The 23,208-nt window shown below is 39.4% G+C and overlaps 1 protein-coding gene across 4 annotated transcripts in view; it reads left to right on the top strand.

Annotated features, from left to right (window-relative positions):
• CCSER2 (coiled-coil serine rich protein 2) overlaps positions 1–23,208 on the top strand; it is a 137,493-nt gene that overhangs the window by 41,852 nt on the left and 72,433 nt on the right. For all 4 annotated transcript variants that reach the window (XM_084632928.1, XM_084632927.1, XM_084632930.1 and 1 more), the window contains exon 4: positions 18,259–18,349. In XM_084632928.1, the coding sequence (XP_084489054.1) occupies positions 18,259–18,349 (91 nt within the window). The remainder of the gene's footprint in view (positions 1–18,258; positions 18,350–23,208) is intronic.

Genomic DNA, 23,208 nt, shown 5'->3' with positions numbered 1-23,208 from the left:
AGAACACTTTCTATTGCTATAAGAGTGAACTTGAATTGCACATTAGCAAAGGCAGCTGTAACCTAAAAATTGGTGAAGGCTTGACTCAACAGGATTGCTGCTGATTTTTCTGATATTTTTCCCTAGTGCTGTTTCTAATTTTTTTGCTGTTGTTGTTACCATATGTCAAAATACATAACAGTAAACTATTCTATACAAACCACTAAGCATAGCTGACTCCCTGTGTTACAAAAGTAATACTGTAGCTTAACCTAATAAAATCATAATTTTCTGCCTGCATACCATACACCCAGGAAGAACACGATGGCTTTTTAAAATGTTTTCCAGAATAATAGAGATTTTAAGAGACTGTTGCTTCTGATCATTAAAAATAAAATGTCTGTCTGGTATTGAACATGAAAGCCTACTTGCATTTGTTGCCATGGCAACTGTCTCCTCATAGGAAATACTAGTGATGTGTAGTTTAATTATATCCAGTGTGACTTGTGGTATACTGTATTAACTCTGTTCCTTTCTTCAGCACTTTATTAGTGTCCCTTAGGGCTCCATCTTTTGTTCCTTCCTCTTTTTCCTTGATACTATCTTCCCTGATGCTGGGTGACTTCAACAGTACTTGTTGCTTTATTTACAGTACTGTTTCTACAGTGACTTCTCTTTCTCTTTTCAGTCTTGCAGGAGGGAATATCTGTCACTTTCTTTTTTTTCTGGATGGCCAGTTACTCATTCAAACTCTATTATGAAATGGTGAAAAAAAGTGATTTTCTTCCTCCGGTTTCGTTGGTATCCATGTCAAGAATTCTACCATTCTTCAGGTTTACCTTCCTTGGGTTGTATTAGATTCTCCTCCCTTTCCTGCTGTCTATGTCCAGTCTGTTGTCAAATCCTGCAAGTGTTTCTTTTGTATCTTCAAAATTTGACTCTTCCTTTCTATCTCAAGAGCTATAACACCGATTCATTTTTCTGATCAGCTTTCCCTTAGAGAACCAATCATTTTCTCTCTGGCCTCAGATTCTCACATTGCACTCTTCACATCTATATAATATTTTCCTCACCTACCACTTCATCCAGCTCTTCCCCTCGAGGTCCTGACATGGGCTTTCTCAAACTATGTATTGCATTGAAGCTCCTTGTTTTCAGTGCCTAGCACAGCTGAAGGGACATGTTAGCCCTAGTCTCCTCTCCAGTTTTATATATACAACTTTATGTGAAATTAGTTAATATTTCATAATGATATAGGCCACCTTCAAAACATGTTAGAATTACATTGCAAAGATATAAATTCTGAGTATGGATTTTAGACTAGAAATGGAGTCTACATAATTTTGTTATATTAAATATATCTATGATAATATTTTCCTTTCTCAAACTGTGGTTATGTACTAAAATGTACAGATCTGTACGAACATAAGTATTTTTTTCTGCCTCCTCTCCCACACACACACAAAAAAATGTATACTAATCCCTTAGAATTGATCTCTGCCTTCATCCAGCAGAATATGAAATAAAGCAGTGGAGACTGCCAAAGAAAGTGAATAACTTTGAAAGTATGCCACAAAATGTATTGGTTAGGTATATTTTGGACGTATTAAAAAAAAAACTCCACACCAAAGCATGCTGATCCAAAATTCTGGTGTTCTTGTCATACGTTCAGAATCACAAAAATGCTTCTGCTAATCACAGAATTGCAAATATAAAACATGCTGGTTGCTTCTGCAGCTATCATATAAAAGATAGCAAAGCAATATGATGATAAATATGAAAAAATGCAAGAAAGAGTATTACTTTATGTATTCTTGTATGTTTTGATTGCATCGCTGCCATATTGGCTGAGTATTATTGACACTAACACTGCCCTGCCAGTTGCTTCAGTGGAGAAAATATTCAAATATAGTTTTGTATTTAGTGACAATGAAATCAGAGTAAAGCTTTAAAGTGCTCCTTCAGCCAAAAGCAAATGAGAAATGAGCTCTCTTAGAAAAACTTTTAGTGTTCCTGTCAAGCAGACTAATAATTCCTGCATATTTCACTTTAGAGCAAACAGCCTTACAAAACAACAAATCACCCAAACTGTGGAAGAGTTATTGCCCAAAAAAGGCATCACCAAAGAAAAAATTGAATGCAAGAAAAATAAACTTAATCCATCATGAAATCCTATGAGCTACTGAAGAAATAACACATACCGTTTCCAACCTAAAGAAAATTTCTCTGCCATTGCTAAAGTGGGCAGTGAGGCATTCTCTTGCCCATCAGTAATAGACAAGTCTTAGGCCAAGAAACAGTCTCCCTTGGCAGAAGAGTAGACTGAGGAAAAGTTTCAGCCCAAGTTGGCTAGGACCATGAAGTGCAACACTTATTTGGTGAAAGGCTGCTGTGAATATAACAAAGCATGCATGTGAAGTCTGCTATTTTGACCTAACATGGAAGGGGAGAATTTACTCGTTCACTTAACTGTAGGAAAAATCCTGGTTTCTCTTTTTCCACCAGCAGTTTTACAAATGGAACTTTCCAAACACGTTTGAGATCTGAAATCATAAGTGTTCTTGAAGCTCTTGATTTTTAACCTTAAGCATAGAGTTAAAACTCCTTTTTACAGTCTTGTTAATGGCAACAATATATATCTGTTTGTTTTTTGTGATGATTTTATTTATGATGATTCACACACTATAGGTTAGAGTGTACTCAAATATTGTCTTGGGACCCCAGTCCTGCACCTGTACTGGGTCTCCTTGAAGTCAGTAGAACTCTACATGTGCCCAGGTCTCCATGTCTGCAGGATTGGGGCCTTGGTCATATGCACATAAGCCTTTCACTGTTCTACCTTTGATCCTTCTCTGTAGACAGAAAAACCTATGTGGGCTAAATTCCTGCTTTAGAGGGGACTCTGTACATATACCATAGAGATAGTGGATGTATTTTTCCCCAAGTTGCTGTTTACAGATTTTTAATATATTGACACTTAATATTGAAACCCGTTCCATTTTTTATCTTGTTCTCTAGAGAATTAATCAATGCCACTCCTTTTCAGTTTTCTTACAACCTTCCCACTCTCTGTCTTGTCTTCTCTGCTGCCACCTTCACCCATGAAATACTAGGAGCTGAGTATGGTGTGTTCAGGGCTCTATCCATCTGGCCTGGGTATTTCAGACTTCAATAGTCTGGAACTCCAATCCCCTGAGTAGCAGCAGTGCATTGCATTTCCACTGGTTTGCTAAACTGCCCCTAGATATTTTGTTATGGAATTCTACTTAACTTTGAAAGTAACAAGAAGGAAGGAGCACTTGCCTACTGAATAACTTCCAAACGTAGTTGATTACCTTTGTCTTACCTTTCACTTTGTCATAGCTTTCCTTGTTGTGTTAGCCAATTATCAAAATATTCATGATTAACTTAAGTATGTGTTGCTCACAAAAAGTGCTGGCCTATTTGTCCTGGAAAAATGTTGGAAAGACAGCTCTGGAGAATAAGGTCCTGGAATCACAGACAGCACAGACAACGGTACTGCAAATGCACTGCTGTCTTCTCACTCACTGATCTGCCCTCATTTGGAGGATCCTCCTCTAGGAGTGAGGGGGAGGTCCAAGTGTCATGTCCACTCCGTAATTCATCTCTTTTCTGAAACTGCCAACAAGACTGTCTCTGCAGTTGTGGTAGTCTGTGATGTGGATGACTCCACGAGGAACTGGATTGAAACTACCAACTCACATAGATCATCAAACAGACAATTACTCTCCTTGGCTGGCTGAGCCATGGAACTGGAGATTGTTTCCTCTCCTATTACTAATCCCCTAAATCAATGGCTTGCTTTGCAATTACTCTTTTCTTCCTATTTGATGATGTGATATGAAGTCATTGTGCTGAATTTGATGTATATATTTCCATAGCAACAGCCTGATAAACATAGGATTATGACTTCATTGCTATGTTAAACCAGAGGCAAAGCTTTTATTTAAATACTGATTTCTTCAATAATCAGAAAAAGGAATACAGGTAATGACTGGCCAATCATTTGTCATTTTTGTGAACTGTTAAAAACTAAAATTCTTTGAAAGTGGACGTTCAACAATTTCTGGACGATTGCCTTTCTGGATTGTCAGCACTTTCAGAGGCTGTACTTTGAAGACATGCATAATAATGTTAGGAGAAAAATATTTTTCATTACTTTTTTTTTTAAACTTGTTTTTATCTTAAACTGCTAAATAATGTGTTCATTCTGCCACAGTGATGATCTAAAGAGCTATATCAGAATAATTTCACCGTTTTGTTTGAAGTTAAAGGTTCAATATCGAATAGGACTTGGATACAATTTTAGCTCACTTTCCCTTAGACAAAATGGGTGCTGTTGGAGCAGCGTTTCTCAAATACGGCCATTGTGGCTGCATGCGGCCACCAGGGGCTTTTCTTGTGGCTACAGCCTCCTGGGCTGTGAACTGGGAGCGGGGAAGCAATGGCCCCTCTTCCAGGGCCACCAGTGGGGATTGAGCCTGGCCCCCCTCTGGAGAGACACAAGCTGGATGTGCAGGCAGCTGGCGAATTCCTCACTTTCCCGGGGGTGGGGGGAGGGGGCGGCGGGATTCGGGCTACGTACATACGGTTCCAGGCTCACCGTGCATGCCATCATCCCTGGGCCTTGTGGCCTCCCTATCCATCTCCCCATCCAGGGCTGAATTTCTCCCAGGGCTTGCTGGGACTGAGTAAGTCTATGAAACGTGATATTAACAAACATACAAATATCACTTTTCATTGCAGCAGACTTACTATCTAGCAAGGTTTTTTTAAAAAAAAGCAACCAAAAAAGCAAAAGAAACAACAAAAAGACAAGAACATGCAAAGCACCTTATTTGTGTTTCTATTCTGTTTAGGTCCACTGTACAGACCACTGTACATTATTTTTATTGCTGAGCCTGAAAATAACCTTATATAAATAGGATACAATGATTTTGACATGTGTATATATGCATATTTTTGTTTTCCTAAAGTTAATTAAGTACTTTAGGAAAAATTGTCAGCGCAGCCACCAGCAAGAGTTGGTGGCCTCACTGTGAGGCCACCAAAAATTTGTTGAGACCCCCTGGACTAGAGATTTCTGGGTTAGAATTGTTTTACTGTGAGCAAGCTGTAAAACTAATGGCTGTGAGCAGTCCTACACTCAATTTACTTTTGTTTTTGGAATCTTCTCAAAGTGGATTCAGAATGTTTTTATACCTATTGAACAAACTTTTGAGTTTGTTGCAAATGAGTAGTTTATGCAAAGGTGTTATAAAAGCTTGTCTGTCTTTAACTACTCTTTGACTCTCAACTCTGTTTCTAGGAATAGCCACAGCAACGAAAATACCCATCTGTTCTGCAATCTCTAAACTATACTTCAGTGGTCTCTGTATGAGAATGAGACTAGAGGGACAGCCAAGCTATTAAGGCTTGCAAAGTCCAAATAAAATGATAGTTGCTTTAGAGTTTAATAGGGACTTTGACTGAGACTGTTGAAAAAGAAACCTTTGATTGCCAAGTAAGCATTTCCAGGATCGATTCTAATTTTATTTCCGGATTTCTCAGTCATGAGGTGGAGGAACTGATATAGGTACTAAAGATTCTTGGCATAAATCTTGTAGGAACTTTCTAAGACAGACAACTTATTTTTTCACAGCTTTCTTGCAAATGGCTGAACCATTTTTGCTGAAAAATTCCCCCCCAAATTAATCTTGAGACAGACATCTAGCATAATTTTTTTTTTAGTCTGAATTGGTGAACTATGCTAAAGATGTAAGCAATTTAAAACCTGAGTCTTAGTATGGAAAATGTTAGGTGGCTTCTCTGTGTCATTACCAGCATCACCTATAACAATAAATAGTCATCACAAAGAATATGATATGTTGTTGTAAGAACAGCTGAATGCAAAGCCAAAAATAACACATTCTTATATCCTGACATCTTAATTTGTTTGCATTATGAGATAAAAATAATACTAAGTAGAATAACTTACTGTAATTCAGCAAAGTATATCTGTAATTACTGCTGTGCTAAATCTTTAAGCAAGCAACTTGGAAATTTGAAATATAAATAAACTTGCTTGTTTATCTTTATATTTATTACCGCATCATGTTTGGCAGTGAAGATTATTCAGAAAATGAAGGCTCTCTATATCCTAGTTAAATTGCCTAGATGCAGTGGCTTAGTGGTTCTAAACTGTATTAACGCCAATTTCACAATCACTCTTGTATCTGAAAATATTTTACTTGTGTTTCAGATAATACTTTAAACTTCAGCATAATGTTAGGGGAAAAGATCCTTATAATTTTCATTTTATTTTGTTCATTTAGCAGCACTTTATATATAGAAAGTTTCACACTTCCCCTGTTTATGTTCATTTTCTCTCTTTATTTATATGGATGTTTCACAGCAAAAGGGAGATTTTTAAAAAAAAGATATGATTCAAAACTGCAACAATTGCAAGGAAGGACTGAGGGTAGAGATAGTAATCTGAATCTACTTTTGAAGCTTTCTTGCATTTTAACGCAGCGGAATTCCTCAACAAATCAATCTGCATTCTAGGAGAAGCGTATTGACATATCACAACAGGGTATAATATTAATAGGATATATTAAGTGGTAAACCGTAGTGGTCAAAGTAATATTCATAGGTGTTTCATAGAACTGGAAGGGACCTCTAGAGGTCATCTAGTTCAGTTCCCTGCACTCATGGCAGCACTAAGTATTATCTAGACCATCCCCGACAGGTGTGTGAAGATTGTCTAACCTGCTCTTAAAAATGTTGGAGATTCCACAACCTCCCTAGGCAATTTATTCCAGTGCTTATCCACCCTGACCCAACCTAAACCTCCGTTGCTTCAATTTAAGCCCATTGCTTCTTGTCCTATCCTCAGAAGTTAAGAAGAACAATTCTTTTCCCTCCTCCTTGTAAGAACCTTTTATGTACTTGAAAACTGTTATGTCCCCGCTGTCTTTTTTCTTTTCCAGACTAAACAAACACAATTATTTCAATCCTCCTTCATAGGTCATGTTTTCTAAACCTTTAATCATTTTTGTTGCTCTTCTCTCGACTTTCTCCAGTTTGTCCACATCTTTCCTGAAATGTGGTGCTCAGAACTGCACACAATACTCCAGTTGAGGCCTAATCAACACTGAGTAGAGCGGAAGAATTACTTCTCGTGTCTTGCTTACAACAGTCCTGACGATACATCCCAGAATGATGATCACTTTTTTTGCAATAGTGTTAATTGTTGATTTATTTAACTTGTGGTCCACTATGACCCCTAAATCTTTTTCTGCAGTCAGTACTCCTTCCTAGGCAGTCATTTCCCATTTTGTATGCATGCAACTGATTGTTCCTTCCTAAATGGAGTACTTTGCATTTGTCCTTATGGAATTTCATCCTGTTTACTTCAGATCATTTCTCCAGTTTGTCCAGATCATTTTGAATTATAATCCTATCCTCCAAAGCACTTGCAACCCCTCCCAGCTTGGTATCGTCCGCAAACGTTACAAGTATACTCTCTATGCCATTATCTAAATTGTTGATGGAGGTATTGAACAAAACCAGACCCAGAACTGATCCCTGCGGGACCCCGCTCATTATACCCTTCCAGCATGACTGTGAACCACGAATAACTACTCTGGGAATGATTTTCCAACCAGTTATGCACTCACCTTATAGTAGCTCCAACTAGGTTGCATTTCCCTAGTTTGTTTATGAGAAGGTCATGTAAGACGGTATCAAAAGCTTTACTAAAGTTAAGATATACCCCGTCTACTGCTTTCCCCGCTATCCACAAGGTTTTGGGTATCTCAGTCACAGAACCAAATATCCAGTATTGCAGTAACATTATGCATCTGTCTCAAAACCATGGTTTGTTTTGTTTTGCATTTTGTTTTTGTGGTATGCAGCTGGTCAACATGTGAGGCTAATCTAGACAAAGTAATGAGTGTTAAAATAGTAATGTTCTACTTTCAAACTCAAGTTTAATACTGCAATACTACGTGCAGTTTTGTAATCTTGTCCTTTTTTAAACAATCTTTCTTTCCTTAAATATGAGAGAGAATGCTAAGGATTAATGAAAGGCTTCAGAGACTAAGCTCTGCACATCTGTATTGCTGAATGTAAGTTTCTTTCCACTCCATAAGCAGCGTATGAGAGTATTGTAGATGCTCCACTGTCATCTACTCTAAACCATTTTGAGCAACAGCAGAGAAGTATAGAAAATTAAGTTCATGCTAAGATATTAGCTCCTGTTTTAGCTGAATTTCAGCTAGGAATATTTCAATAGCATGAACATCTTTTCATTACAGTTGATACTGTAATTCAGACATTCTTTCTTTAGCAATTTTTAAGGTTAGATTGACCCTCCCGATTGTTTACTAAAATAACTTTGTGCCAGTATTGGGAGTGTGCGACAAATCAAAGGGAAATGCTTAAATACAAATTGAAATGTGAAAGTAGCCTATTTTTGATCTTTTTATTGATAACATACCCACTATGTACTACTTTAGAATCTGGTGATATGCTGTAGTGCATCCATGTTTTTGCAGCTGTCTGTTGCATCATAGGAAAAAGTGCTTACGTATATCTCAATAGTCAAAGAAATAGTATTTAAACTTCATTTGATGCTCTCTGTGTGAAATGCCACCTATCTCCCTAAACGGGAGGAGGAACTTGATGGGGCCAACAGTGAAAGGGGACAGTCTCAGCAGCGAGGGAGGGAGACAAATGCTGAGGGACACCAGATAGCTCCTCCCCACTGGGAGTCTCTGGCACCCGTTGGCCAGATGGGAGGAATGGGTGCTGATTGGACAGCATTCCCTAGCTTCCAGGATTTAACCTGGAGCAGGGGCTGTGTGTAGTGTCTCTTGGCTCCATTCCAGCAGCTGCACCCTACTCACCCTGAACTAGGAATGGAAATCTGGCCTGACAAATGCTGCAGGTCTAGCTGATCACCTGTTTTGGGCAACAGGAAGGAATTTTTTCACCCATGGGCCAAGCCCCAATGAATTAAGTAGGGATGCACTTTGTTCCGAACTGAGGTACTTGGCATGAGTTGTTGTTTCGTCACAACTTGCAATCAGTTTCCAGTTTGGGTAAAAAGATAAAATTGAACGATTCTCAGAACCTGAACCTTGGGCTCATGGGTAGAGTGAGACCTTGCAGCATTTCCAGGCCAAGGTCCGACCGTATGGCCCTTGCAGGCCAACGTCCCCACCCTTCTGCACCCTGTGTGCCCCTAGCAGAGGGAGGGTGTTAAGACTCAGAGAGTCCTTGGGGGCGGGGGTGGAAGGTAGGCTGAGGAGAGCCTACTCCAGGTTATGGGTTATATTGTAAGGAACCCTGTAACTGTCATGCTGGAACCAATTAAATATTTGGTATAGGAGAGTGTGCGTGAGGGGCAGGTAGTGCCCCTCCCCTGTGCTAAAGTTTAATAAAAGTTGCTACCTGCTGCTTAATTCCATGCACGTGTCTCATTTTGCTGCTGCGCCTTGGCCAGGCGCATGGGACACACACTCTTTGTGTAGTTCTGGCAGGCTGAGCTGTTTACAGAGGAAGTACTGGTTTAAAATTGCATCTGACAAGGCAGTAAAGAATTGAGTCAGACTGCTCTAAATTTCGCAGTGGTCTGACTGCAAGCCCACAGGATGCACAAACTTCCCTTGCTAGTATACAGTACATTATTTTGTCTCCATTCAACATTGTCATAGTATAGGGGATGCAAAACTGTTTTACAATTTAAGGGTACATTTTCTGGGGTTTTTTAAAACAGAAAAACAGCTTAAAGTTTGCTCTCCTCATTGCAAGTCAAATTTTCATAAATAAGCATGAATAATTGTTGCTGATATACTTTTTAAAAGTATGTCTGACTTTTCAACAAACATGCTCTTTTGAAAATCTTTGGCTATTTTTTTGTCCACAGGGAAGTGTACATATCACACACTTCCAAACATCCCAGCAATACAATATGAGTAGTTCTTATTAAAGACCTGATTTACTGGTATCTCATGACTTTACACGATACATGATTTTTTTATAGTATACATAGCAGGAAAATACTGATGAGACAACATAGAGCCAAGTGTTGGACATAAATATTGGTCATCTTTCTGTTGCATCCGTGTCAATTCACTTCTAGAACCCATGCCCTAAAGCTCCAAAATCCGGACATCTTCCATTTGCGCACTAAAGGAAGATTTCCATTAGCTATAAGCTATAGAAAAGGACCCTTATCCTTGTATTCCTGTGAAATTACAACCCATCATACATCCGATGAAGTGAGCTGTAGCTCACGAAAGCTTATGCTCAAATAAATTTGTTTGTCTCTAAGGTGCCACAAGTACACCTTTTCTTTTAACCCGTCAAAAGAGGAAGATATGCCCACTCATGCATATAGTATTCAATCCTGCTTCCACTGGAAGTCAAAAGTACAAAATTATTAATACAGTTCGAAGCAATATTCAACCCACTAACTCCAACAGCAAAAATCATCAATAACTTTTCTTAATAACAGTCTTTCTTAGAGTATAATTGAGGTGTGAAGTATTCTAAAAGACTGCATCTTATGGAAGAATCAAAGGATTACCTTTTAGAGCAAGCAGGAGAGAAATGTTAGACATATGTCAACAACAAAGCAGAGTAACTTTTTAATGATCAGTAATCCAAACATAATTTGAATTGCCTTCAAATGTCATAGAAACATTTTCCTTTGGCTTCAGAAGAAATCAAGCATTTTTCAGCCCAAATGAGTTTTCCCAAGCCATGGTGAATAGGGGTGCTAATATAGGGTATTCAAGTGGAAGCTCATTCACCTTGAACCGTGGAGGGATTACTGCCATTTCAATAAAGAATTGTTAAATATTCTAGTTCTTTTTAGTGTTAGGAATTTTCAAACACTGAAGATTTTTTTTTTTTTCAGTTTACACTACACTCTTGGTTGCCTCCCTAAACTTATGGTACTGTCATTGGTGGAGGTGAAGTGATAAATGTTCTGGTCCCCCATACTATTGTCCCTTCTTCAGGGAAGAAGGGAAGTTAGCAAATGGTTTAGATGCCCAAATGCAACAGGATTGTTTCTTTTAAGTGATATTGCTTCACATTTTGATCAATTAATCTTGATTTTGAAAAAAGATTAGCACATATATCAAGAAATGAGAGCAGAAAGGTTTTAGTTGTAAGAGATCACAAAGAAATTAGGCAATCAACAAAACAGGATCTTTAGAAAAGAAGAAAGGCCCTGCCTAGGGTTTTCTTCAGTTTGAGAGGAAGACAAGCTACTACAAAGCATTGTCTCACAACCTCGACCTTTAAAATTCTATTGGATTATGTGTTGGTTTTATAGTTTTCTTTACTAGTTGACACTCAAAGCCTCTGCATTGTTAAAGACCTGTATGGATATGCAAATCAGGATTTACAGCTGAAATTTCCATAAATACGATGCCAAGTCTGAAGCTAAATATCCCAGTTAGTGTGGTGACTTCCAAAAAGTTATCTGGCTATCCTCAACTGTGCTCAATAAATAGAGGCTATCATAAGGCAATTTTCTATATGAAAAATCTAGCATTCTCACATACAGCGTGAATATAATTTTCTTCAAAAATGGTTTCTTTTCTGAAGACTAACCTGCAGGATATTTAATAAAATTGGTGAGGTGTATATGAAAAGTAATTAGATATGTGCTTTTTTGTCTGAAGAAGACAGTCAAAATATTTGGTCTGACCTCTCTCTTCTCTAGTTGATCAATAAGGTTTTTAAAAGTGAAGCCATTTTAGAAATAATTGAGTGCTACTTGCTATACTGCTAGAAGCTGTTACATATAGCATGGGATGAATACTGCTACTTAAAGGAAATTCTTTGAATGTTTTGGTTTTTTACATTTGAGGGGGGAAAGTTTCCTCTTTTCAAATAAATAAAAAGAATGGGTTTATTAAACTTCTTCTTCACATATATGCCATGTTGAAAGCATTAGCAGATAATGAACAAAAGCAAATAAATTTTCACAACATTCCAAGGTTAGAAGCCTCACTGAAAACAAACCAAAAAAATTCCATCACTGCTGCGGCCGCCACCGCCTCCTCCATTAAAACTCTGAATTTTGAATCACCGCATTCATCATAAGTCCCTGACTACTTGAAGACAATCTCTCTTTGTCAACTATGGTCACTTATGCTGAAAAAATGCACTGCTGCTATTTCTTAGCACTAAAGCTTGTCCAAGTTCTAATACATGCAAGCTAAGATTTTCAAAAATGAATGCTTAACCTTAGGTTTCTAAGTCCATATTAGACCTATATAGGTGGCCTGATGCTCAAAAATGAGTAGTTTCATGGTTACCGGGCTAGCTGCACCTCTGGCCTCTTCTCTAGTCTCTCTAAGTGCACCCTCACTGGTGTTAGGCCTCATGCCTTGTGCTCTCCTGGGGCAGAATCATGCAGTTCTACCCCTCTTAAACTGGTGCTGGGCTACAGTGCATTGTTGATCAACTCTGCCTTCCCCAGCAGGTCCAGCTGTGTTTGGGTAGTGACCAGTGGTAAATAAAGCGATCAGACAGCTGCCTTAAACTAAAATATTGTTTTAATCTTAAGGGTAAGAACCAAATAGAACATGAGCAAAAGGCTTACCATCCCCCTGGACACCTAGGAAGGTTAGCTTCTTCAGACCCGGAAGCGGGTGTCAGTTTGTTCCGCTGCAAACAGCTCCCAAACCAATGCTGCTTCTCCACAGAAACTGTCTTTTAAATTGGTTTTTATAGTCCTTTTGATCTGTTCAGCTATGGTAAAATGAGCTTTGTATCTGGCTGGAGCCAAGAAAGTAGATCTTAGCGGTTATTAGCTAAGGCATTGTCTTTTAGCAACACCCCTGCTTTCCCGTTTTCCCCAAGTGTTTACCTGGACGTGTTTTATCTGGAGCCTTTGTTTTGCCTTCCTGCTTGTTTCCCTAAAGCTCTGTTAAATTAACTCCATATAGTCCTGCAGTAAATATCCTAATAACCATGTCCTATACACTTTTAGTAAATTATTACAGAATAGCTCCATGTCCTTTACGGTTTGTACCCAACAAATTGAAAAAACAAATTTAAAAATCTTGGCCACAGTATTTAATAGTTTCTAATGGAAGTAGCATAAAGTAAATGAAATTGAGAAGTGGAAAAGTTGATGGCCAAGCCTTATGTAAAGGTTCAACTGTTAAATTTATACTAGAGCCTATTCAGTATTCTGTACATTGGTATCATTAAGCAGGGAAGCAGCAGCTTAGTTTCATTTCAGAAGGAATTTTCAGAAAACTCATAATAAAAGCAGATATAGTAATTGCATTATGATGCAATAGTAGTATTTTGTTTGGGGTCTCATTTATGTAAAATCCAATTCAAAGTTCAACTTCCAGTAAGTTGATGTACAAAAATAAAACCATGACTAGCTAGATATTGGCTAGCAGTAAATTCTGAAGAGCAAGATTTCTAATAGTGGTATACCTTCTTAAGAATTAAGACACCAAGAATTTTAAATCAGATATTGTCCTGCCAAGGTATGTTTTATCTCATCTAGAGTGTATTGCACCACAGTATGTAATATCCTACAACTAAGATGGTGTAGCAAAATAGTATTCAGTTTGCTGAATTGTGTATGCTATGATCATACTGATGTGAATAGTCCATGCACACTTTATCTGATAACCAGACCTTTGCTGAATTTAATGCAGGCTCAATTTCTTTGTCACCAAAAACATATCATGCTTTAAGAAAGAAAAAGGTGTCCAATGTTGTTGAATCAACATGAAGTCAATTGGGATTCAAATTGTCACTTTTCACACCTCAGTGCCATCTGTTTAGAGATTTTTTGGCAGAAGTACAGCGCTAGATACCATGATGGTTGGCATATTAGAATAGAAAGCATGTAGGAAATTATGTCAATAGTAGTAACACGGAACAGTAGAAAGCATTTCTTGAATGCATGACGGCTAGGAGATGTGACTCTCATTCATAGAGAGCATGGATTCTCAGTTTGGTGTTTGTGACCATGTTTCCTTTCTTTATGGCTAGATGGGGAGGGGAATCTCAGAATATTTTTTTTTCCCTAAAGTGAGTTTGTGGCATGGAAAAGGTAGATAACCACTGCTGTAGTGCAAGAAGATTTCAGTGACTTCCAGACCAGCTTTCTCGTGCTTACAGGACAAAAACTTAAAATAAAATTTAAAAACTTGCAGATTTCAGGGAAGGTTGATAAATTGTGTTTATGACTAATCCTTAAATGGTATCCTTAAAATTATTGATTATTTACTTGCATTACTGGTGTTGATAAATTGTGTAGTGAGTTGCTTGACCACAGTTTAGTTCAAGAGACCAAACGGCCAATATCAGTCAGGTTTATTGCTGTAAGTCACCAATAATATAGTACAGGAAACAGCTTCTATATGATACCAGTCTCTGGGAGGCTGTCTCATGCACTATTGTTACATTTACCTTATGCAGAAGGTATGCTCCCAAAGTTACACATTTCAGCTGGTAGTATTTGTAGGATGATTTTCTAAGTTACATGTTACTAATATCCAACCCATCCATTTGTCCCGATTCCTTAACTTGTTCTGTTCCTTTCCTTATTTTTGGTTTGGATACTAGCATTCAGGTGTTCTGTGAGAAACTCCCTGCCTGTTGCTCTGGTAAAATAATCATATGTCCTGGTCCTGACAGATATACTATCTTCTTAAGCCAAAGGTTACTTCAGCTAATGCAAGGAGTTATGGGATACTTAGCATAAGTGAAAAGGTTTATAGTAAAGGTACAGGTCAATTTAGGCTGTGTGTGTGTATGTGTGAGAGTGAGAGAGACAGAAATATAATATATATGCTAGCCCGTATATATTGGTGAACACTAGTGACATGTTATAAAATAATGATCATGGGTTTTTGGATGCTTTTGTGAATTGTAAGTAGATTTCTGGAATATTTTGGCACTAGTCGGCAGTCTCTGCTTTGGCTGCTTCTGGTCCTACCAGAAAGAGTCTCTAGCTGGGTTTTGCTATAATGTATGCATTGGATAAGTTGCTAAGGTTGCTAAATTCTGGGCAAGTTGCAACTCATGACTGCCATGTAATTTACTTTTACAAAAAGGGCTCATTCTTGCTTTTATCCAATACGCTTGGTGTTTTTTAAGAAGAGAGTAAAAATGCGTGCTAATGAGAATAATATACTACATGTTTTGCAATCAGTAGTGACCTATACTCAAGATCTATGTTGGGATGCCTATATTGATCTCCTAGTTGTCTCAAGCCAATGATAATAGCCCTTTACTTTCATGAACACGAAACTGATTGTCAGGAGACTAAGGGGGGCGGGGGGGAATAATGAAAGTAGTCATAGTTCAAATCTGTCTAATAATTGTATAATTTTAAGTCTCTGGCATTAAGTTATTACAATAAGGTTTTCCAAACAACCTGCTGGAAGTCCGATAAACATCTCTTAATACCTGTAAATAGGTGTGGCTACTCAAGATGTTAAAACCTTACTGACAGCCAATTAAAAATTCAGATACATAGTAACACTGATGTGCGTCATGTAGGTTTCATAGCTTACACCCAGTCATTCAGAAACACAGCATATTAATACATGTATTGTAGGACATTGATCTAGAATGTCAAAGATGTTTGTGTTTCCAGTTACCTTCAGGAGGTATTTAACCTTCTATATGGCTATTCAGTATCCCTTACTGTAGTATAAGTAGTCTTGTGCTTGTTAGTCTACCATAGAAAAGCAGTAAATCTAGAAGTGTAATTAATATATTTTCCTGAAAATGTACATGTGCATTCACACTCATGTTGCAATGGATAAAAAACATTGATGACGGAGCTGCATAAAATATGTATTCAGCAGCAAATTGGATCTGCATCACAAACAAAAAGCCTAATTTGCAGAACTACTTAAAGGTGCTCATATGGACTGTATTGACAATGTGTGCTGTTGGCAAAGTTTTATGCCAAGATTCCAGGAAGGAAAACCATTCAGTAAAGAAAATATCTTGGAGATATTCAGAAGAATCAGGAATCGCACTTCAGAATGGTGCTCTTGGGCACTAAGATTCTTCAAGCATATGCAGAAACACAGTAATGGAAAATTAGTTTTGGAAAACCTTTTTTAAATCAGTTTGTCCCACTTCTTAAGATAGAGATCCTCTTGTGGAAAGACAGGAAACAACTGTGTATGGGTGCCAATAACTGTTTGTTTTAGGTTTTGTTGGTCAGAAAAACCTTTGGGAAACCTTAAATTCTCAGTGAAAATTTGAGACTTTCAGCTTCTGATTGACAGACATATTAAAGGAATGTAGGCGTTCACTTATTGGTATTCCAGACTACACCTGGATTAACAACAATAAATTTATTCATATCAGCTTCCCTTCTCTTTAAAAATCCACATCTTGTTTTTTGCTAAAGGTTAGTAGGTGCCTTGAGCAACAGAATAGAACACAGGGATTTAAATTTGCCACACCCTGCCACTTGGATTTAAAGATGCCACACCCTGCCACTCTATTATAAAGAGAAAAGCATAGATTAAAAGCATAAAAAACTAATGTAAAATGTTGGGGTTGGCACAGGAGAAGATCTAAAAGCCAAATCCATCAAACGGTAAAGGTTTTTACCATGTCATTCCCATATATCATAGTCCTTAAAGTAATTAGATCAAATAACAATCAATAAAATAGAAATTCTGTTCACCTTTTCGGTTTAAAATAAAAGAAAGTGGTCACCACACAAAATATCACTTGAAGCAGTAGTCCACAATTCAGCTCAAGGTTTAAAGTCCAGCATTGCTCGCTGTAGCAGATCGACATGATTGACTGGCTGGTTCAGAGGGACTGGAATCTGCCTCCAGGAAGGGCTAGTACAGTGGCAGTGATGTCACTGACTGCTGCCCCTTGATAAGATGCCTTAGTGACTAGGCCTTGACTGGCCATGTGGCCCCTTGAGAAGTGTAGCAGACACAGGGCAGGAGTCCTGCCTCTTGTCCGTGCTCTGCACTTTTGAAGCTTTTTTTACAACTTTCCCACCTTCTCTTCAAGGCAAGGTACTGCCATTGGTTCACTGTTTGGATGTTTGGTTTAGTGCAGTGGTGGGCCTGTGGCCTGTCAGGGCAAGTCTATGGCGGGCTGCCAGTCTGTTTACATTTGCACGCCCCCTGCAGCTCCCATTGGCCGGGAACGGTGAACTGCGGCCACTGGCAGCTGCGGGCAGCCGTGCAAATGTAAACAGTCCGCAGGTTGCCCACCACTGGTTTAGGGTATTTGTTACTCTGGGTACTGTTGTTGAATTTTCATCCTGTAAATGTAAGTCTCTATGTTAGTATTGGTTTCATAGTTTAATATTTGCATCAGAATGTCCTATTTGGGTGTTAATTATTGATCTTTCCGTAATCTTGTTACGGATTGTGGGTTATGGAAGGGGAAAAGTAGGACTGCTTGCCATGTGCAGGTCCATCACTCACTTAAGTTCTAGCTGCTAATTAACTTCCTGTTTTGGCAGTGGCAAAGGAGTTTTGAGTCACCCCTGGTGCTACTTCCTGCAAAATTATAATTTTACTGAAACTTTTTAGTTGAGTAGTTTATAATTTAGAGCAGTTCCTTTGTCACTTGTACTTTACTGAGGCTGGGACAGACAAATCTGATACTTGAAGTAAAGTTGTGCTATTTTTGTTTTGACTGATTATTTTTACCCACTTTTTTGTATTGAATATTGTTATGATGTCATACAAGACTTTTCATTCTTTTGATCAATATGGGAAAAGTGGCAACATTTGTACTGTTTAACTTTATTAATAAAAATTCAGGAAGCTAACTCTTTACAAATGAGGATTTTCTAGTTAATATCAGCTCATTAAAGTGAGCAAATGAGTTGCGCAAAGGTTTAAAAAATTCTAACTGGAGAAATCCTACTGAAAAGTACTAAGCCAATGAACAGACACACCTTCAGAGAAACCTCAAGACACCAAGTAGAAAATATGTGTTGGTTAGATTTTAACTGTTTACGGAGGCATTGTTACTGTATCAGGCTTCCAGAGATGCGATAATTAGTAGCCTTACTGTAAAGCAATTGCACTGGGTAGTGTTGACTGATCATGCAACTGGAGAAAGAGGAAATGTGTTGTCTTGAACATAAACGCAGTGTAACTATATTGTAAAATAAAAATATGCCACTTTATGGCAAGGCAGTGAGGTAACTATCATGTAAGTGAGAACATTGTTTATGCACACAGTTCTTTTCCCACATTCATCTTTTTCTTGTAGGATATCTTGAATAACCTTGATTCATGTGATCTCGAAGATGATGATCTCATGCTTGATGTGGACCTACCTGAGGACACACCTTGTGACAATGGTTAGTGAAGTACTTAAGCCTTGGTTGAATGTGGTCTAACAACCTAACCTAATACTCCAGATGCACAACTCAACCCAGTGTTATGGATCTGTTATGGAAATTTGCAGAACAGAAGCTGGTCCAATAAAAGATATTACCTCACTCACCTTGTCCTAGTGTGGTGGAAGTGTCAGTCATTCTCTCAGTTAAGGTTGAGAAGAGTTTTGTACTTGAAGCAGGGCTTTAACTACTTTGCTATGTATAAATAATTATATCTTTCCCAAAACTATTGCACTTACAGAATGAATTTTGTTGGGATTTACAAACAAATAAGTTATTATTTTGAGTTACATTTTATAAAAAATTGCTCCTTTGAGAAAATTAGAGTCTGATTGCAGTCCATTTTTTGTCGTAATTTTCTTAACAGAATAACAGTGAATTCAAACTTTCCATTCAGTTTTTTTTAAACTCACTGGAGTCTCATGTGTTGGCTACATTTGAGGAAACATTTTAGGATCAGTGATCAGTTTTTGCCATTTTTCTTTACAATTAAAAGATTCTCCTTCAGCTGACAAATAACATTCCTCTGCAGAGAATTCCACAAAGAACTGCCATATTAAACATAATTTCCATATTCTGTTTTGAATGAGACTTAGGTCACAGAAATCCTAAGTTAAGATGCCATCTTTTTGAAATGGCCATGACCTTCTATAGTTCCTATTGGGAGTGAAGCCAAACTTCCCTTAGGAAAGATGGTAGCCCCTATGCTGCCAGCGGTGGTGGGGGGATGGTGGTGAAGATAATGCAGTTCTAGTTCCTTTCTGCAGAGAAACTGGGCTGCTTTCTAGTTTTCAGGAATGAGTTTTACTTCCTTTTCTAACTTTTGTTAGGTCAGGAGACCCAGCCACCCTTCTCCACTCTCCTCCATATTATTCCATCTGCATTCCAACTCCTTCTGGCTAGACAAACTTCCCAAATTTCTGATCCTATTGAAGAAACAAATGAAAAAGTAAAATGTGATATCCAGGCACATGTTTATATATTAAGACGTTTTGCCTGCACAACATGATCTGTGCAATGGTGTTAAAGTCCAGATGGTACTCAGGCAATCTGACACAATGCAAAGAAACCTGGACCAACAAGCCATATAACACACACATTTAAACTTGACATTGCCTGTGCAGCCAGCTGCTTACAGGGGTAAGAGAAATATATGCAGAAGCAGAGAAAGATAAAGCATTCTTCCACCCAGCACTGCTCTTTATGGCTGATTGCTACCTGTAATTGCTTTATATAAACAAAGCTTTTAAAGATCTCATTAGATAGTCATCTTTAACTTGACCAGCTTAGTATGTTCTAATGTACAGTTTGTCTTGATTAGAGTTTTAAAATGTATTGATTGAGTTAGAGAAGGCGATGTAACCTCGCACCCTTAAACCCTAGTCTAGACGAAGTCCTTGGGGTACTGGAATTGACCAAAACCAGCCCTTTTAATAACAGAGAGCTGACATTGGACAGCAGATGCCAGGGCACTATGAAGGGGTGTATCTTGCCCTCCCAGCCCTATCCCACAATTCAGCTTTAATTGGGATGGCGAGTACCACTTAACATAATTTTAAAAATAAATAAATAGAAATTTTGGCTAGACATGACTGCAATGCCCTGTCATGTGAAAGTAAACATTCAGTAAGACAAGGACTTCTGCATATCTCTGCCTCATTGACTGTGCTCCTCAACTCAGTGAAGGAGAAGCTTCTGCCTCATTGAGTGCATACCTTATTGCAGCTAAAAACGTTATGCTTGAGGTGAAAAGTTTTTTCTGAATGTACATATCAGTGTTTGCTGGGGATATGTATATTCACTGCACAGCGAAGTTAACCACAAATGCATGGAGCTGGCAGATCACTTTTAAAAAAATTACTGTGACTGCACAAAGAGCAATTTTCATCGCCTCATAACCATCAAATCCAGTTTTCAAAGAACACTAAAATGAAAGATGCTTATCAGTGAGAATTATTGCCCTGCCAAATTTCAACTTGTAATCCCAGATTTTTGTGCTAGAATTCCTCAAAAGAAAAAAAATAAAGCTGAATTTTTATTAAGGGAGGAAAAGTGTGTTCTTCAAGTGCTAGGTCAGTCTGTAACAAATGGTGGAGCGGACCCTTTTGGTTGCTGCTTCCCAATACTGGCTCATACAGATTACTCCTGGGGGAATTCTGTGCCAGTACACATGCACAGAATTTATGTCCCTCGCAGATTTCTTTGTTTCCCTGCAGAAAAATGACTTTCTGACGGGGAAGCAAAGGGAAGACACAAAAGTGGTCATGTGATCCTCCCCAGCAGTATGTTTTGGGTGCCCATGGCAGCCAGCAGACAGGTAAATCACTGTGGAGTGGGAGCAGGACTGGGGAAGCCATGGCTGGGGCTCCTGCCCTGCACCGGGCTCAGCTGATAGTTCTGGCTGGGGTGGGGAGGACGGGACTTCCCCTTCCCCTGCACAGCATCTGGGGCTGGGTCAGACCCACCCCCAGATTTCTCCCCTGGATGTAGGAAGCTCCGCAAACTCTTCCCCCCCCCCCCTCCGCAGTGCTTCCTGTACCCATCACTCCTCAGCTGCAGTGGGAGGCATCCCTGTACAGGGAGCTGCTCCCCCATCTGCCCAACCCCCATGCATCCAGACCCCCTCATACCCAGACCCTTCCACCAAACCTCAGCCCCCCACCACAGCCAGAACCCTCCTGATGAGCCCCACTCTCCCTGCACCTGGACCACCCCAACGAGCCACCCACACCCCACCTTACTGACCCCCAACCAGCTGCACCTGGGTCCCAACCGCACTGAACCCCGCTCCCACAGCATCTGGACCCCTCCACTGAGACCCCCAGACCCAATGCTGAGCTCTATTCCCCCCCCACGCTCAGAGCCCCCCTGCTGAGCACCAGCCACCTTCACCTGGACCCTCCTGCAAAGTCCCATTACCGGTGTACCTAGAATCCCTTAACAAGCCGCTGTGCATCCAGATCCCCCCCACACCCGGATCTTTCACTGAGCCGCCCACACCGAGATTGCCCCACACAGAACCCTCTCAACCCATACCTGGATTTCCCCATACCAAGCCCCTCCACACTTGGATCCTGCTTTTCTGTGCCTGCTTGCCCACACCTGGTGCACCTGGCACGGAAAGGCAGGGCTCTGGAGTGTTTTCTGGGGAAGGCCTGGTCCTTGCGCTGTGTCAGGATTGGGTGCAGCCTCACCGCTGAGTCTGTGTCCCGAGGGGGAGCTGAAGGATCACCCTCAGACCACTGTGAGAAACTGTCTGAGGCTCTTAAGGCATATGACAGTATGAACATGTCATTCGTCATGGTAGGTTGCACCTCTTACAAGCATGGCTCTTTTGCCCTCTTTTGTCACTCTATTGCCCTCAAATTCATCACCTAGATAAGCCAGTGCAAATCCTGGACCGAGTGTTGTTGTCTCTGACCTGGTGGATGAGCCAAGACAATTTGTGCAGGGAAGTCCCTTTCTTTCTTCCCTCCCCTCCCATGATTCTGGTAACAGTTGCTTGAGCTGTGGGGTGGCGAGTGCATCTCAGCAACCTTTGAGCTCAAAGTCTGTGGACTACACAAGAGGCCAGATTGCACATAAATGTCCTAGGATTATGTGCAGCTTTCTGGGTGTTCTAGCACTTCCTCCCTCACATTCAAGGCAAGACTGTCCATGGGCTTACCAATAACTGCTGCAGTTTTTATGTGAACAAACAAGGAAGAGTCAGATCAGACTGCAAAAAGTTAGTCAAGCTTTGGAACTTGGTCCCTCAAAGCGTATCACCTGCTCGGGGTTCAAAACACCATGGCAGATTGCCTTAGCAGACCATTCAGTTTGGACCATGAATGGTCCCTCAGCATGAACATTTTAGCCTGGTTGTTTCACATAGGGGGCTTTCTGTCCATGGACTAATTTGTGACTCGTCAGAATAGGCAGTGTTCCTGTTTGTGCTCTAGGCCGGATCACAGCCTGGGATGAATATCAGACACCTTCCTATTTCCTTGGAGCAAAGTGCTCCTGTATGCATACCAGCCAGAACCAGATTCATAAGTGAAGATAAGTGAAGACTCCACACCCTATATGTCCATTGAGCTTTTTACTTGGATAGGACAAAGTCCTTTTGAATTTCATCCAAGTTCTTTGTCTCGTACGCAGAATATTTGAGGGACCATCCAGTCACCACCCAAAGGCTCTCGAAATGGATCACAGACTGTATTACACTCTGTTACACAGCGACATTTTCTGACCGACTCATGGCGCACTTAGCCAGAGCTCAGTCAATCTCAGCAGCATTTATGGTGCATGTCCCAGTTACGGATATCTGCAGAACAGCAATGTGGTCCTCAATCCACATTTTCATCAGACATTATGCACTGTCTGCACAATTTTGTTTGCAAAGCTGAATCATAATGAAATTACTTATAAATGTATTTGTTTATACTTTGTAATGTACTCCTATGTAATGAGCTAGAGGAGGCAGCTTTTTAAAGTAATTGTTTACTCTATTTTGTTTTAGGTAACAGTTCACTTTTCAAAAGATTTTTTTCCCCTCATATCTTGATTATTTTGATTATAAAAGTAGCTGATAAAATTGAGCATATATATGATGAATTATTACAACAATACCTTAATTTAGGATTACTTTGTGCCTTAAATGCACTTTACTGCCTACAGTCAGTTTAGGATTATGCATAATTTAACTGATACCAACGCCCTCAGAATACTTCATAGGCATACTGAAACTTCGCCTGTTCCATTTTGGAGTCTGGGATGGTGCTCAGATGCTATATATAGAAACAGTTCTAGCTCAACAAGTATGTGTAGGCAGTGAGTGA

The sequence above is a fragment of the Lepidochelys olivacea genome (genome assembly GCF_965140295.1).
Source record: "Lepidochelys olivacea isolate rLepOli2 genome assembly, chromosome: 7".
NCBI classification, from domain to species: Eukaryota; Metazoa; Chordata; order Testudines; family Cheloniidae; genus Lepidochelys; species Lepidochelys olivacea.
This window is presented reverse-complemented; position numbering and strand designations above follow the sequence as displayed.